This window comes from Balaenoptera musculus, chromosome 14 (assembly GCF_009873245.2).
Source record: "Balaenoptera musculus isolate JJ_BM4_2016_0621 chromosome 14, mBalMus1.pri.v3, whole genome shotgun sequence".
Classification (NCBI taxonomy): Eukaryota; Metazoa; Chordata; class Mammalia; order Artiodactyla; family Balaenopteridae; genus Balaenoptera; species Balaenoptera musculus.
In genome coordinates this window covers 16,132,480-16,149,731 of record NC_045798.1, presented here as the reverse complement: position 1 = coordinate 16,149,731, position 17,252 = coordinate 16,132,480, and the positions used below count along the sequence as shown (strand labels likewise).

Sequence of the window (17,252 nt, the reverse complement as noted above, 5' to 3'; positions counted from 1 at the left end):
TTTGTTATCGTTTCCTTCATTTCTTTTTCATTTATTTCTGACTTGATCTTTATGATTTCTTTCCTTCTGCTAACTTTGGGGGTTTTTTGTTCTCTTTCTCTAATTGCTTTAGGTGTAAGGTTAGGTTGTTTATTTGAGATGTTTCTTGTTTCTTAAGGTAGGATTGTATTGCTATAAACTTCCCTGTTAGAACTGCTTTTGCTGCATCCCATAGGTTTTGGGTAGTCGTGTTTTCATTGTCATTTGTTTCTAGGTATTTTTAGACTTCCTCTTTGATTTCTTCAGTGATCTCTTGGTTATTAAGTAGTGTATTGTTTAGCACTATATTATCTTTTTAAAAGACAATATTTTTAAAACATTAAAACAACATAACAATCACTAAATTTGGAGAGAAACTTACCAATACTTCCAAGTATCTGGCTGAAATCATAATTCACAGCAAATCTAATTCTTTCCAATAATAATCATTAGCCACATTTATGTAGCAAATATTTATACTATTTAGAAACCAAAATTTTTTTAATGCCTTTATTTTATTTTATTAAATGTGTGTTTTTTAACATCTGTATTGGAGTATAATTGCTTTACAATGGTGTGTTAGTTTGCGCTTTATAACAAAGTGAATTAGAAACCAAAATTTTTCATGAATCTGCAAAGTAAAGAAGTAGAGTCACAGATGTAGAAAACAAACTTAAGGTTAGCAGGGGATAAGGGGAGGGAGGGATAAATTGGGAGATTGGGATTGACATATGCACACTACTATATATAAAATAGATAACTAATAAGAACCTGTTGTATAGCACAGGGAACTCTATTCAATACTCTGTAAAGGCCTATATGGGAAAAGAATCTAAAAAAAAGAGTGGATACCTGTATATATATAACTGAATCACTTTGCTGTACACCTGAAACTAACACAACATTGTAAATCAACTATACTCCAATAAAAATTTAAAAAAAAAACAAATTTGAGGGCATTATGCTAAGTGAAATAAGTCACACAGAGAAAGACAAATACTGTACGATCTCATTTATATGTGGAAGATAAAAAGTTGAGCTGGCTGAAACAGTAGTTTCAATGGTAGTTGCCAGGGTGGGGGGTGATGGGGAGATGTTGGTCAAAGGATATGAACTTTCAGTTAGAAGATAAATAAGTTCTGGGGATCTAATATACATACAGCATGGTGACTATAGTTAATAATACAGTATTGTACACTTGAAATCTGCCAAAAGAGTAGATGTTAAATGTTCTTAGCACAAGCACACACAAAAATATGGCAACTATGTGAGGTGATGGATTTGTTCACTAACTTGATTGTGGTAATCATTTCACAATATATACATGTGTCAAATCATCACACTGTAAATCTTAAAAATATACAGTTTTGTCAGTTATACCGCAATAAAGCTGGGGAAAAAATCTCAGGGCTAGAACCCTTGGAATCATCCAATCTGAAGCCCTCATTTTATAGATAATTTTGTGCAGGGGCGGGGGTGGTGTCTGGTTTGGCCTAGGCAGTTCACCAGAGAGCTATGGCTAAGCCCTGTAATTTGTGATTTCTGAAGCAGATTATTTTATTATCTATTCAATAATTTAAGGTTTAAAAAGCAAAGTTAAAAATACTTCCATGTCCCCACAGTCTACTCCACTACCTCCCCGCTGATTTCTCTCCTTTTTTCATTGTAAACGTCTGGAGAGAATTATCTATTCTTCACCACCATCTTCTCCACCTCACTCCTCAGCCAGCTCCATCTGGCTTCCACCCCTTACCCTCCCCAACAGCTCTTGCTAAGGCTACCACCAATAGCCTCCATATTCTCCATTCAAAAGACCTCTTCCAGGCTCAATCTTGACTTCTGAACAGAATTCAATGCTGTTAACCAAGTTCTCCTTCTTATAAAAATTTATAAAACTTCATAAAAATTTAATTTTTTAAAAAGTCTTTATTGAATTTGTTACAATATTGCTTCTGTTTTATGTTTTGGTTTTTTGGTCACGAGGCATGTAGGATCTTAGCTCCCCGACCAGGGATCGAACCCTCACCCCCTGCATTGGAAGCCGAAGTCTTAACCACTGGACTGCCAGGGAAGTCCCCCAAATTTAATTTTTTATAGCCCATTTTTAAACTTTTAAAACACAAAGAAAGATGAATGGTGGAAAGCAATTCCTTCCCCACTACATTCCCTCCCCAGATGCAACCAATGTTGCCAGTTTCTTGTGATGCTTCCACTCATTCAACAAATATCTAGTAAGCACCTACTGTGTGCCAGGCACATTGTTCTAGGTGCTGGGGACACAGCAGTCAACAAAAGAGAACAAAATCCCTGCCCTAGAGCTGACATTCTAGGCAAGGGAGACAGTCAATAAATAAGCAAATAAATTGGTAGTAATAAGGGCCACAAAGAAAAAGCAAGGTAAAAGGGATAAGGAGGGACAGGATTATATCTTGCATAAAATAATTTATAAAGAATGGTCAGAAAGGTCTTTCTGATAAGGTGATATTTGAGCAGAGACCTAAAAAAAGTGAGAACAAGCCATCTGGTTATCTGCACGATGACAGCCCAGCACAAAGGCCCAGAGTGGGGGAGCACATTCAGTGTGTTTGTATGTCAGCAAGGAGGCCAGGTGTGGCTAGAGTGGGGTGAGAGGGGGCCCAAATCACACAATACCTTTACAGAGGTGAATGGGATTTGGGAGACACTCTGAAGGTAAAGCAGACAGCATATGATGACTGGACATGGAATTTGGGAAGGAAAGAAAGAGGAATAGAGAGGGACACCAAGGTCTTTGGCCAGCACTGAAAGGACACAGATGCCATGAATTGAAATGGGAAAGCCTGCAGGAGAAGCAGGTCTGGAGTAAAATCAGGAGTTTGGTAGAGGGCATGTTTAGCGTGAGGGAACTATCAGACTTCCAACCGGAAAACTCTCATATTCTGTGCATATACAAACACCCACCCACATCAATACGCATCTAGAGCTTCAGGGACAGGTTTTGGCTGAGAAGCAAATTTGAGCATTATCTGTATAGAGATGTGTTTCAAGCTACAAGATAGGATGAGATCAACAAGGGAATAAGAGCAGATAGAGTAGAGAGAAAGGGTCCTGGAAATAGGTCCTGGTGCCCGTGACTGTTGAGAGGTAGAGAAGACAGGCTGGGCAGGAACAACCAGTGACAGGAGAAGTCCTATGGGTGTCCCAAAGTCCAAGTGAAAACCGTTTCAAGAATGGCAGAGGGGGTGAAACCATGTTAAATACTGCTAAAAGGTCAAGTAAAAAGAAAACTGAGATGCCCTTGAATTGACTATTGTGGAAGTCCCTGATGAACTCGGGAAGAGCTGTTTCGGTGGTGTGATGAGGATACAAGAACCTGGAGCAGGTTCAAGAGAGAATGGGAGGAAAGAACACAGAACAGTAAAAATAAACTCTTTTAAGCATATTGCTGTAAATGGGAGCCAAAGATAGGGGAGTGGAGGCGGGTGTGGGTCAAGGGAGTTGGTTTTGATTTTTCAAGGCTGGATATTCTCTCATGTATTTGTATGCTGTGGGGAGTGATCCACTGAGAGAGGAAAGCTGTTATCATAGGAGAAGGACAATTCCAGAGAGAATCCGCGCCTCCCCACCAGCCACAACTTTTATCACACAGCAGGTAGTGATTACACACAGTGCTCTGAACCTAGCTTTTTGTACTAAACAATGTAACTTGGAAATTAATCTACTTCAATCGATGCAGATCTGCCCTATGCTTTTTAATGGCTACACAGTGTTCCCTTCTGTGAAAGTACCATAGGCAGAAAGCCAGATAGATATCTATCTATGTTTACCTTCCCAAGTCAGCATTTTATTTTATTTTTTAAATATTTTTTTGATGTGGACCATTTTTTTAAAGTCTTTATGGAATTTGTTACAACATTACTTCTGTTTTATGTTTTTGGTTTTGTGGCCGCAAGGCATGTGGGATCTTAGCTCCCTGACCAGGGACTAAACCCGCACCCCCTGCGCTGAAAGGCTAAGTCTTAACCACTGGACCACCAAGTCCCCGAAGTCAGCATTTTAGAAGCTGCTAAACTAGTGGCCAGTGATGTTTAAGAATTTTTTATCTTATGATGAAAAATTTCAAAAATGCAAAAATAGTGAATAGTATAGTGAACCTCCATATATCCATCATCCAGATTCAACTATTAACCAGACAAGGTCAAATCTGTTTAACCCACCCATCTCTTTTTGCTCAAGAATTTTAAAGCATATCCCAGACTTGGGACTGACATATACACACTACTATATATAAAATAGATAACTAATAAGGACCTACTGTATAGCACAGGGAACTCTACTCAATACTCTGTAATGGCCTATACGGGAAAAGAATCTAAATAAGAGTGGATATATGTATATGTATAACTGATTCACTTTGCTGTACACCTGAAACTAACACAACACTGTAAATCAACTATACTCCAGTAAAAATTTTTAAAAATAAAGCATGTCCTAGATATCATGTAATTCCACTTCTGAATACTTCACTACACATCTCTAAAAATATGGACATTTTCTTATATAATCACAATGCCATTATCACACTTTAAAAAGAAGAATAAACCCCTTGGTTTCCTCTAATACTCATTTTATATTCAAATTCCAAATTGTCACCAAATTTTTTTTTCTACAATTGGTTTGATTGATTCAGACTCCAAAAGTGACTCAAAGGTTGTTCTTTTAATCTAGAGCAGGCTCCTTCCTCCCCAACTTTTTATTCCATGCCACTGGCAGAGGCTTTTAGTTGTTCTATTTCCTCCAGGTCAGGGATGGGCTTTTGATTGTATAACTATATGTCTAAAAATATCTTTATGTTGTCTTTACAACTGATTGATACTTTGGTTGACTACTGACTTCTGGGTTAGAAATTGATTTCCCTCAGAATTTTGAAAGTACTGCCCCATTTTCACATCCAGTAATGCTACTGAACAGCCTGGTGCTCTTCTTATTCTTCATTATTTGTACATGATTTTATTTTATTTCTAGAAGCTTTAGAATCCTCTTTGTTCCTGATAATCTGAAATTTCAAGATGATGTGCCACAGTATGCACATTTTTCACACACTGTGCCGGATACCTTTTAATCTGGACACCAGTGCCCTTCAATCTGCCATTTTTCTTCTATTATTTCTTTGATCATATCTTCCTCTTTATTTTCTGTTCTCTTTTTGGAACTCCTGTTACCAAGACTTTAGATGGATTACTCCTTTATCTTTTATCATCTCATATTTACTGTTCTTTATTTGTCCTACTTTCTAGGAGATTTCTTATCTTTAATCCTTTTATTAATTTTCAAACTTTGACAATCACAGTTTTAAATTCCCAGGAGCTCTTTCTCATTCTGATACTTCTTTTTTCATGACATCCTGTTCTACTTTATGAATACAATACCTTCTCATATCTCACAGAGTAGTAAGTGCTTATGAAGTTTTATTTTACTCTATTAGCTGTTTTTCTGATTTCTTTTTCTTATTTTTTGTTTCCAAACTGGAGACTTCCCTTATTTGTCTAGAGATTCTCAATGATCTGCTTTAAATTTTTTTAAAGAACTTTTTATTCGGGCAATTTTTAAATGTACACAGAAGAAGAAAGAATAGTATAATGAGCTCCCCCATGTACCCATCACCTGGCTTCAATAATTATCACTATTTTGCCAACCTTTTTTAATCTATTCCTCTCCCCTCCACACTCATACCTCTTCAAAGTTTTGGGTTTTGTTTGTTTGGGGGGTTTTTGTGTCTGTCTTTAACAGTTCAGCACTAGTCAGGAATACTATGAACATGGTTGAGGCTTGCTTACTGGAAGGCATCACTTGTGGGTGATTCACTGGGGCAGCAAGTCTTTTCTTTAGATGAACCACAATGTCAGCATATTGGGATCTTTTTTTCCAGGTTTGGTTTGGTTTCTTCAGACAATAAACATCTAGACTTTTGCCGGGGCAGCTAGCATCTGAGCAAAAATGTTGTGCGCACCAGGAAGGGTGATGACAGTTCCTTTTGCAAACTTCAGTTTATACCCCTGTCTCACGATGGCTCTGTATCACACCTTATGCTACCAATTCTTAAGACTCTCTAAGTCTTAAGAATCATCTCTTTCTCTTGGGATTCCCCTGAACATATACTTTTAGTTTTGGCTTTGCCCACACTGAAGGACAGGAAGGGACACTACTATCTCCATCTTCTAAAGTTGGGGGACAAGAGATACTACCTAGAGCTGAGGAACAAGTAATAAAGGTTTAACTATAAGTTACAAAGATACTCTCCTCCAAAGAGGAATTAAAATGAATGAAATAAATACATTAGGAAGAAGGAGGAAAGAAAGGGGATGAACTGAGCCAAATGTTCATCTATCACAGCAAAAAACAAAAAAACCAAAACACACACACACACACACACACACACACACACACACACACACAATATATGGGGTTAGTAAACCAAGAAACAGCAATATAAGCCTTTTACTTAGAGATATGAAAGTAGCCAGAAGAAGGAAAAGCTGACACCATTAAAGTAACTGTCTATAAGGAACATGCTAGGGATGGGGCAAGAGACTTTCACTTTTCATTATGAGCCTAGATGTGCTACCTCCAATTGTAATCAATCCATGTACATGTTTTTCTTTGATATAGATATTTTTTAATTTAACAAAAGCATATAAGGGAAAGGGGAATTCTTTGATGTTTTCCCATTATTCTTAGGACAAAGACCTAAATCTTTTAACTAGCTCGTTAGGTCTGTTTAAAAACAACTTTTTAAAAAAAGGCATTTCTAACAATTTAATTATGAACACATCTTCTAGTAGTACAATCTCTAGCAGATCAATTCAAAGACTCACTCTGGCTAAGACATTTTATAAGAAAAGATAATGATTTGAGAACACTGAGAAACTAGATAGAAAAAAAAAAAAAGAATGTACAGTTAAAAGTTACTAGACTGATATTTAACTGGCAGGATGGATGACTTCTTTCCCAGAACAAGTTTTAACCCCATTAAAGTTTATCAGAAATTGCTTCAGTGTTTTTTTTTTTTCCTTCGGGAATGCTAATTTCTTCCCAGAAGGAGGCTGTAAATTACATTATGTAAAAAGGTTTTGTCACATACCTGGCTTGGGGCAATTTTTTCCTTACAAGTCTCTACAAATATGATCTAGACCAGTGCTGTCCAATAGAACTTTCTTCAATGACGGAAATGTTCTCTATCTTTGATGTTCAACATGGTAGCCGCTAGCCAGCCACATGTGGCTACTGAGGACTTGAAACGTGGCTAATGCAACTGAGCAACTAAAGTTTTAGTTGTATTTAATTCTGATTAATTTAAATAGCCACATGTGGCTACTGGCTATTATATTAGACAGTGCAGATCTGGACCACCATGGTTTCCAGTCTCTCCTTGCCCCAAGCTCTTCTCTCTGCACTCAACCACTCTGGCCCACTGTCATTTCCAATAAAACACATGCTCGCTTCCTCCACAGAGCTTTTCCATTTGTGGTCTCCCTTTCCTACCATGTTCTTCCCTCCATATTCCCCAACTTCTTCATCTGGTTAGCTACTACTTTTCCTTCACTACCTCAAATTATGTTGTCCACATATCTGTTCAATTGTTTATGGTTAATGTTTTGTCTCTCCACCACCACCACCACCACAACTCAACCCACCCACCAGCCAGAATACAAGCTCCATTTGAGCAAGGGTCCTGTCCCCCTTGCCCATCACTGTATTCCCACCACCTAGATACTACCATGCCTGGCTCTCAGTAGATACTTAGCCAATATCTAACAAATGAATGAATGACTGCCTTCTCACAATATCAACTGTCATCTCTCTTGGGGACTCCCAATATCCATCTGTAGATCCAATCTTGCTAGCGCAATTTAGTTCCAAATTTCCAACAAGCTTATGAGCATTTCTACTTAAAAGCCCCACTGTCTACACATTAACTATCCTTATCTCCACTCTGTTGCTAGATTAATCTTCAAAAACCTTGGCTTTATTTGTGTCATACAACTCCAAACAAAGAAATCTTCAAAGACATCCAAGAGAAAAGTCAACTGAGGCAAGAGTGAATACACTGTACAAGTACTCCAAGTTTCTTAGGTCCTTTGTAAACCAATTATAAAAAGAAACCAAGTAAAAAATGTCTCTGCAAAGACATAAAATGAGAAAGTAAAACTTACCACAAGTTCAAAAATGTCCATGAAGACAGAATGTCCCTTAGGTGTTTTCTCATTCAGACTGGCAGGAGACCAGATCCAATAGAAGTAAGTACCATCTGAAGAAAGGTGCACGGTGCTCATAGTGCTGCCCACAGGGAGGTGATTGGCTGGCATTGGCACCATCTGGCACACCTGAACATGAAAGGGAGGAACACTTCATTAGTGTGACATGTAAATTCTGATTCTATCAGTTCATCATTAATGCCATTAAGTCCAAGAAGAGAATTCAATAGGCCTCCTGGTCAAAATAAAACTGATTATTTATCTCTAAGAATAATATATGAAAATTACATGACAGAAATATAAGAGTTCATACAATGTGCCATGCAATAGATTAAAAGATTCCTGAGATTAATTCAAATTACATTTTAATAGGAAAAAGTTTTACTAAACACTTTGAATCTGCTATGCATGCGTGTTTCATCAAACATGTATTAAAAACAAAGCTTTTTAGGGGATATGGGGATATATGTATACATATAGCTGATTCACTTTGTTATACAGCAGAAACTAACACAACATTGTAAAGCAATTATACTCCAATAAAGATGTTTAAAAAAAGAAAAAACCAAAGTTTTAGAGAAACAGTACTTTCTGAAATTCCCTTAGTATATAAATTTAAGGCTTAAGTATATCTAAAGGACAGGAACTATATTTTATTCATCTTTATATTCCCAGCACCTAATTCAGAGTCTAACTCAGAAATTAATCATCATGGAAGAAAGGAAAAAAGCAAAGGTGAGAGGAAAACAAAAGGGAAAGCAGAGAAGAGGGAGAAGGAGTAAAAATATGAAGGTAGACACAGATCCTAACTTAGCACATGAGGGCTTACTGAAATTCACCACGTCCAGCAGGAGGGAAAAGATGACCACCCATTCTCTGTATTAGACATGAAGCATGTGTTTCTAATACTAACCATCTTTCAGTTTCAGTGTAATGAATAAGTTCTGCATCATTTCACATTAAATGTGCAGTTACATACTAATTTTTACTGCCAGAGAAAAGCACTTAAAATAAGAGAAAATGAGAATCAAGAGAACTGCTGACTAGGTTTTGTTTTTTTTTTTAAAAATCCAAGAATAGGAACAGAACTGAAAATCCCCAAATAAAAATAATTAGAGAAGGTCAGGTGCCTTCAGGAGACAGTAAGAATGACCTTCAGTTACTCCATCTCTTTGGGTGAGTCACTAGTTTTCCTAAGGTTATTACTTTTGACCCCTGAACTCATTTCATATGAACTTTTTCCCAGACTTGTTTTGGCTACCTCAAAAGTTAAAAAAGTCATTTAGCTGCTATAACCACACTTTAAAATTTGTAATGCCAAGAAATCTAGAAAGTTGACAGCTACTGAATGGCTTAAGCTACCCACAAATTGTTCCAATGCACCTATCTAGTTAGTGAGAACACTGCTTTCTTGGGCAACAAAGTTTTTGCAAAAACACAGAGGATACTGACATTACTTCAAATGTAAACCACGTTCCAAGATTTAACATCTGTTTAAGTCCCCAGGCTATTTCAAATAAATACAGGCAATGTTCTCATCTATCTGCATTACTGATAAGAAATGAAGTTAATTTGGCATCTATTTGTTCATTTTATTCATCTAACAATTTTTGAGGGCTTCGATTGTGGTGCAGTGGTTAAGAATCTGCCTGCCAGTGCAGGGGACACGGGTTTGAGCCCTGGTCCGGGAAGATCCCACATGCCATGGAGCAACTAAGCCCATGCGCCACGACTACTGAGCCTGTGCTCTAGAGCCCGTGAGCCACAACTACCAAGCCCGCATGCTGCAACTACTGAAGCCCGTGCACCTAGAGCCCGTGCTCCACAACAAGAGAAGCCACTGCAATGAGAAGCCTGTGCACCGCAACGAAGAGCAGCGCCCCTTCGCTGCAGCTAGAGAAAGCCCGCGCGCAGCAACAAAAACCCAAGCAGCCAAAAATAAAATAAATAAAATTTTAAAAAAAAACCAATTTTTGAGCACCTCCTATGTGCTCTGCAGATGCAAAGGTGAGCAAGACTCAGTTCCTGTTCTCCAGGAAAGGCACAGTTGAGTGACAGACAAGAAAAGATGTAACATCCCACTTAAATCCTGGATGTGACTACTCTCAGGGCACTCACTCCACAGATGGTAACTCTAACCGTTCAGTTTGACTTTGGTTGAAAGGCAGAAAGTTGTAGCATAAAGAGCTCAAACTCTAGAGAGGATGGGTTCAAGTTCTCATGCTGCCATTATCGTGTGGCAAGATACTTGACCTCTCTAAGCTCACTCCTTCATTGAAGGACAAACACTTACTGAGTGCTTACAACATGCCTAGCCTCAGGTGCCTTAACTGTAAGATGAAACTGCCATAGTCACACCTCACAGATAAGGAGAGGAAGTATATGTAAATTGCCAAACCCAAACTTTGCCTGGCAAAGAGAGACACTGTTATTATCAATTATCAATCAAATGTTGTGCTACATTCTAAGGACACAAAGATGAGTAAGACAGGGTCCAGACCTAAAGGTGTGTGCGGTCTTGGGGAGGAGTTAGACACAACAGCAGGCGATTTCAGTATAATATAGCAAGTGCCATAACAGAGCGCTTTAAGAGCACCAAGGATGAGCTCAATCCCAAGCGCACAATGATTTTATCTAAACTCATTTCAAAGCTCCAATTCCCACAGAAAGGCTGTTTAGAACAAATTGAATTGGGAAATAATGCCTTCCCAAAATAGATCTAGTTAAAAAAAAAAAAGCTGGGATTTATACCATCTTTGACTCTCTAAAATTTTTTTAATCCTAAAAAAGTCTGTCGGCCTTAGTAACTCTTAGAGAGCACATTCACTCAGATCATGTGGGAAAACTTAAGACATTAGAGAAAAAACAGAATGCCCAAACGATAACAGTTAAAAGGATGCCACTCTGGCAGGAAACTATATCAACTGTGTTATTATTCCTTCTGATGATGTCACAAACTTCCCTTACTGTCTCCAAAATATAAAATACAAAGCCTTGGTGTTCTGTTTACCTGAAGGGTATTCTGGTCAATGACCTGGAAAAGAGAGTGAGGTTTATTGTCAAAAGATACAGGCCGGTGGAGAAGACTGCCACTGCCAAAAGCAATCCATCCTGGTTCCAGCTCCTCATTCCGGCAGTACACAAAACCTCTGTGGGGAAAAACAGTATACAGGCTAAGTCACCAGGTCATGTCTGAAACCTTGCAATGAGCTACAACAGACAAAACAACATTTCCCTCCTAATTTGTTTTCAATGACTAAGTATGCAAAACATCTGAAGGAGAATAAACATATTATATTAACTGTGAGACTGACAAACTATGGCAAATATTAATTTCCCACAACAAAGTGGAGAGGAGAAAAAGTTGGGGAAACGGTCTAATTAAATATACATAAGGATCTCAAACTGTGGTTTCTTTTGGCAGCAATTCATAGATCTTATATCCCAACTGAAAAAAAAAAAAAATCACCGCTGAGCCAATGTCAAATCCAAGAACAAAAAGACTTAACTCGAAAAATATCCATTTATCAACATGGAGAAGTCACTAATATAAAAATTCTGATCACAGAGGAATTTCTGGCTAGAAGCTAGAAACAATGATTTTAGGGCTACCAAACTCTTTATAGAGTCAAAACAAAGCTGAAATGCATTAACAGAACCAGAGAGAGAAAGTGACAGTAAGAGAAAACCAGCCACTCAGACTTGTTTAGTCACTCGTCAGTCTATGGGGAGTTAGCACGCACTCCCAGGTGACTTCATCACAGATTCAGGTAACGAGGAAAACGTTCCAGCCAAATCATTCAGCAAGTTCCATGCAACTGACCTGAGAGTACCATGTAATCCAGACCCCAATTTGCTTACTCCTCTTCCAACTGAGTTAGTAGTATACAGGTAAAGACCATCTGCCGTGACACAGCGTCCCAAGTCAGCATCTGAAATCGTTTTGTCACAAGTAAATTACATACATGCTTTTTCTAATGAAATTATTAACGTGCTTTTTCGAATGAAAAAGCCATTAGGAGGCTGAATGAAAGATAATCTCCCATTTCTTAAATAAGTGCTTCTTGGGAATTCCCTGGCAGTCCAGTGGGTTAGGACTCGGTGCTCTCACTGCCGGGCCCCAGGTTCGATCCCTGGTCGGGGAATTAAGATTCCTGCAAGATGCACTGTACTGCCAGAAATAAAAATAATAAAATAAGTGCTTCAATGTGACTTCCAGGGAAGATGGCTTGAACACCTAAAACAAAACTCCAAAATGCATGTAGGATTAGAGACCAAGATCAGGGAAAGAGGTCAGATAGTTATTAGCAGGAGAACCTGGTTCAGTCTGCCAAAGATTATTTTTCTTTTTTTTTTTTTTGAATAGCAAAAATACATTCCTAACTCTAATCTGAAATGACTAAGCATACAATACTTTCCCTAAGGATTGTGTAATAAAAAAGGTGTGAGATTTAAGAGTTTGGGGCACTTATTAGTTGACATTGGGCCTCTCTGAACTTCAGTTTCTTCATCTGTAAGATGAAGATAATATGTACCTCAAGAGTTACTGTGATAGTTAAATGAGACAACATAGGTAAACACCCACACTGCTCTCTGGTACAAAGCCAGTGCCCCATAAATGGCAAATGATTTTATGTTGATAGACTGATGATATACATTGAACTAAAATCTACTATTTGTGGATTTTCCATCTAGAGATCCTAATTTTAAATTTCTGGAGTGACACAGCACAAAAGTACAATATCACTTCTATTTAAAAAGAGCAATTATGTTTCCCCTTAGGTATATCTTCCCCAAGCTTAAAACAAATAGTATCTCTCTGAATGATAGTAAGTGGTTTACTATCATATTCTAGAGAATTTACCTTAAGAGAGCTTACAAATAAAACTTTTTTTTTTTCAAAATTAATCCACTTACTATGTTTAAGCGGAGTTTCTCTACTATTTGTCATATTACAAGAAATCCAGTGTAATAGCACTCAAATTAGTACTAAGTATGTGGTTATCTTAAAAATTCAGTCTACTAATCCAAGACAACCGAGACTTGTTCCTATTAGTTCTTCAAAAAACAGTTAAAAGTAGGTAATCATTTTCAAAATATTAATTTCATTCCTTAAACATTTTATTTTAACTTAAAACTTATAAAAATACATTTATTCATCACTCTTTAGATTAAGGCCAAGGCCTTTTGAGTATGGATCTGACAAGGAGTGAGAGTGAAGGTGACAGAGTAAAACAAGATTGGCCAGAGTTGACACTTGTTGAAGCTGAGTGATGGGTATACAGGGTTTACTGTAGTATGCTTTCAACATCTGGGTATGTTGAACGTTTCCACATATTAAAAATTAAATAAGACTACTTTTTAAATTTTTATAAGAAAAACATCCTTTAGCCAGGAGCAAAACCAAAGGTACAAGAGAGTGAAAAGCATACAGATCAGCTTAATACCATCATCCTCAGTAAGAAATTACTCCAAAGGAGATACTGAAAGGAGTAAAAGGAGAGAGTAAAGAAAGGGGTTTTGGTTTTGTATGAATTTATAAATTTCCGCCTATAATGTTTAAGAACTTCTTGGGCATTGCAGGCTTTTTGCTTCTCCTATTGACTCCAGTTGAGTCAGTGAAGATAGTAACTCATATCCGGAAGTCTTGCCTCTGTTCCTCTCATCACTTTCACATGACTGTCTGGAAGAAACAGTGGACCGTGAAAAGGCACAGGCACTGGATGAGAGGTGTGCGGATGGCCCACTGCTTAGACTGAACCCCATTCCCTTATAGTTACCTAGGAAAGCTGCCCCCATCAAAAGTGTGAGAAGAAGGGGTGGGCAGAATAGACTCTGAATCCCACTCTAATTTCTTAGAGAATACCAATTTCTTAGAGATCGGCTTTGTTGAATCATTCTAAAGCATTCCATTTTTAAAAAAAATAAATTTATTTATTTAATTTTTTTTTGGCTGCATTGGGTCTTCATTGCTGCATGTGGGCTTTCTCTAGTTGCGGTGAGCGGGGGCTACTCTTCATTGCGGTGCGCGGGCTTCTCATTGCGGTGGCTTCTCTTGTTGCGGAGCACGGGCTCTAGGCGCACGGGCTTCAGTAGTTGGTGGCACGCAGGCTTAGTTGCTCCGCGGCATGTGGGATCTTCCCGGACCAGGGCTCGAACCCATGTCTCCTGCATTGGCAGGCGGATTCTTAACCACTGCACCATCAGGGAAGCCCTAAAAGCATTCCATTTCTAAATGTAAATAATTTCCTAGGGTTTTTTAAATTCCTACTTTATCACTTATGTAATATTTAATGATATAATCACAAGTACCAATTACAATAACAAACAGGTTTGGAAGCAAGGCAGACTCTTGGCAAGCCTGCAGCTCCGTAGGTGGGAGCAGCAGTGCACAGACTCTAAGAAGAGCCTACTGGCCTCATGGGTTTTGTGTGCCACGGCACCGGTCAGTACATCTACCAAGCAAATAAAGAGGCCTAATTCATCTGGTAAGTCAGTTAACTGCAGGTCATTTCAGAGACCTTCTGCCATTTTCACTGAGATCACAGAATAAACAGATATGTAATACCTGTGAAACTGTGTAAAAACATTTTAATCTAGTCCCCTTTATTTAAAGGGGATACTTAACAATTCATGCTCCTTTGAACAATCTCTTTTTTTTTTTTTTTTTTTTTTTTGCTTTTAGGACAAGAGGTTCACCAGCATACACACAATAAATTACTAAAAGAAACAGTATCAGGCAACAAGACCTGATACTCTATTCGTGGACTTAAGGCTCCCATGCCCAAATTCAAATACCCAGGAATTTAAGTAATTCATGCCTCCTTGGCAGGAGTGTATGGATGATCCTTTTCCCTTGCGATAGTAAAACCTATCCATTTTCTTACCTCACTGAGTATCAGCTTTTATACTTTTACTGATAAAGCAGACAATGATTACCCTGTATAGGAACCTTGAGCTCTTAATTAAAAGGAATACAGAGTTATATCTAAATCGTTTGCCACAATTATCTAAAACTACTCTTTTCATATCTTAATTTCAATCACAGGACCAAAACCCTTGCATTACCTTTATTTTCAGAACTGGAGCCAGTGTTGCTATCTGGTGCAGGCAACATGTCTTCATACCCCCATGATACTATGTGTTTGCCACCAAGCAAACAGGAGGGGGATCCAGGTCCCCCTTCCAAAAGCAACAGCCTAAATAGGGGAGACAGAGAATCATAAAGACACCGAGACTATCCATTTCAGCAAGAAGATAAAAGTCTACTTAACATCTCAAAGAGCAGAAAACTAAAATATTTCTACACAAATACTATACATCTGAAAAGACATTAACAATACATATATTTTTAAATTAGAAAATTACAAAGTAGTGCTTATGGAAATGTTATAATAAAATTGTAGCTGTGTGTAAAATGTATATATTTTACATGTATACATATCTGAGAGAGAGAGATAGAGAGAAGGGGAGGGATGGAGAGAAAGGGGTATGAACTAGGAAACGCATATAACACATACAACACTAGGAGTAGTTATCTTTGAGTAGTGAGATTATGAATGACGTTCACGTTTTTCTTTATACCTTAACATCTTATCATCTTGAAACCTACAATAAGAATTCATTACAAGCTATTGCACTTTTTTACCACAAAAATTAAAAAATGAAAAATAACATGCTCTAGGAACACCTTCCAAGAAGGAAAGAAACAAAATTCTCACTTAAGATGAAAAGAATAACATACTTATTTTAAAATATGAGTCATTAATTGACAAAAAGAGTTTAGCAATTTACTTATTAAAAGAGCTTTTATGCACAAGGCTCCCTTGTGTAGAAGGAGGGTGAGGATCCAAAGTGACAACTTACCTATACAGCACATCGGCTACAGGCAGGGACCCTAGATCTGTCTGTTTCTGTAATAGATGGACTGTATGAACAAAAGTTTTCAATGATCCCCTAAAAATAAAAGGAAGGAACAGAAAATCATCAAAACTGAAACGTCAAATAAGGTTGTTAATGTCAATTTTATTAACCACACGGAGAGCTTCCAAATTGGGTCTGCTTCTGCCAATCAGTAGATGTGTTGTACAAAATGTCAAAACAGACGTGATTCTTACCATGCCAGTTATGATATTCTTCTTGTATTTGCAAAGGTAAATAATGTTCCCCTAACATAAAAGTTCAAAACATAAAGCTCAAGCACAAAGAATGTGTGGCTATTATGCCTGATACTGTTTCATCATCAAGTTGATCTCTAGCTGAAGGAGATATTTCATAGGAAGAGATTATATTTAAAGTGTAGCAGTATTTCTAGGCTTAATTTTTTAATATCTTTGTTAAGTTCATCCATTTTACATAAACATCTCACACATTAAATATGACTGAAGAGGAAAACATTCAAATAATTAATACTTTGTGCTAAGAGGTGTTCCTTCTGCTTCCCCCGGCTGTGCAGTATGTGACTGTAATGCTTGCAGAGCTCACTAAGACCCCATTTCCTTTTGGTTCCCAAAGCTTGAGGCTCTGGGAAGTCTATAGTTTGGTCAGCAGGATCTAAAAGAAGGTGCTTTTAAGATGCACAAGACTTACCTGGCCAGATCCCAAGTATAAATCACCCCAAGAACATTTCCTGAGCTAAATGATCACCAGTATCAGATGGGCTGACTTCAGATTGCTACCTTATTCTCTTAGCCAAGGCTTTAATTGCTAGGTATCATGTGCCTAAACTCTAAAAAGAAATGGAATACCTAACACAGGACCAAGAAGGCCTAGAGTTCTCCTCTTTTTTTTTTAAATTTTATTTATTTTTTATTTTTTATTTTTGGCTGCGCTGGGTCTTCGTTGCTACACGTGGGCTTTTCTCTGGTTGCAGCAACCGGGGGCTACTCTTCGTTGTGGCGTGCAGGCTTCTCATTGCGGTGGCTTCTCTTGTTGGGAGCACAGGCTCTAGGCACGCGGGTTTCAGTAGTTGTGGCGCACGGGCTTAGTTGTTCCGCAGCA

At 37.9% G+C, this 17,252-nt stretch overlaps 1 protein-coding gene across 5 annotated transcripts in view; it reads right to left on the bottom strand.

The window, feature by feature from the left end:
* The window catches only part of HECTD4 (HECT domain E3 ubiquitin protein ligase 4), a 196,115-nt gene that overhangs the window by 126,044 nt on the left and 52,819 nt on the right, over positions 1-17,252 (bottom strand). For all 5 annotated transcript variants that reach the window (XM_036823844.1, XM_036823845.1, XM_036823847.1 and 2 more), the window contains exons 3-7: positions 16,119-16,208; positions 15,321-15,451; positions 12,076-12,184; positions 11,263-11,401; positions 8,211-8,381 (exon numbers count right to left, since the gene is read on the bottom strand). In XM_036823844.1, the coding sequence (XP_036679739.1) occupies positions 8,211-8,381; positions 11,263-11,401; positions 12,076-12,184; positions 15,321-15,451; positions 16,119-16,208 (640 nt within the window). The remainder of the gene's footprint in view (positions 1-8,210; positions 8,382-11,262; positions 11,402-12,075; positions 12,185-15,320; positions 15,452-16,118; positions 16,209-17,252) is intronic.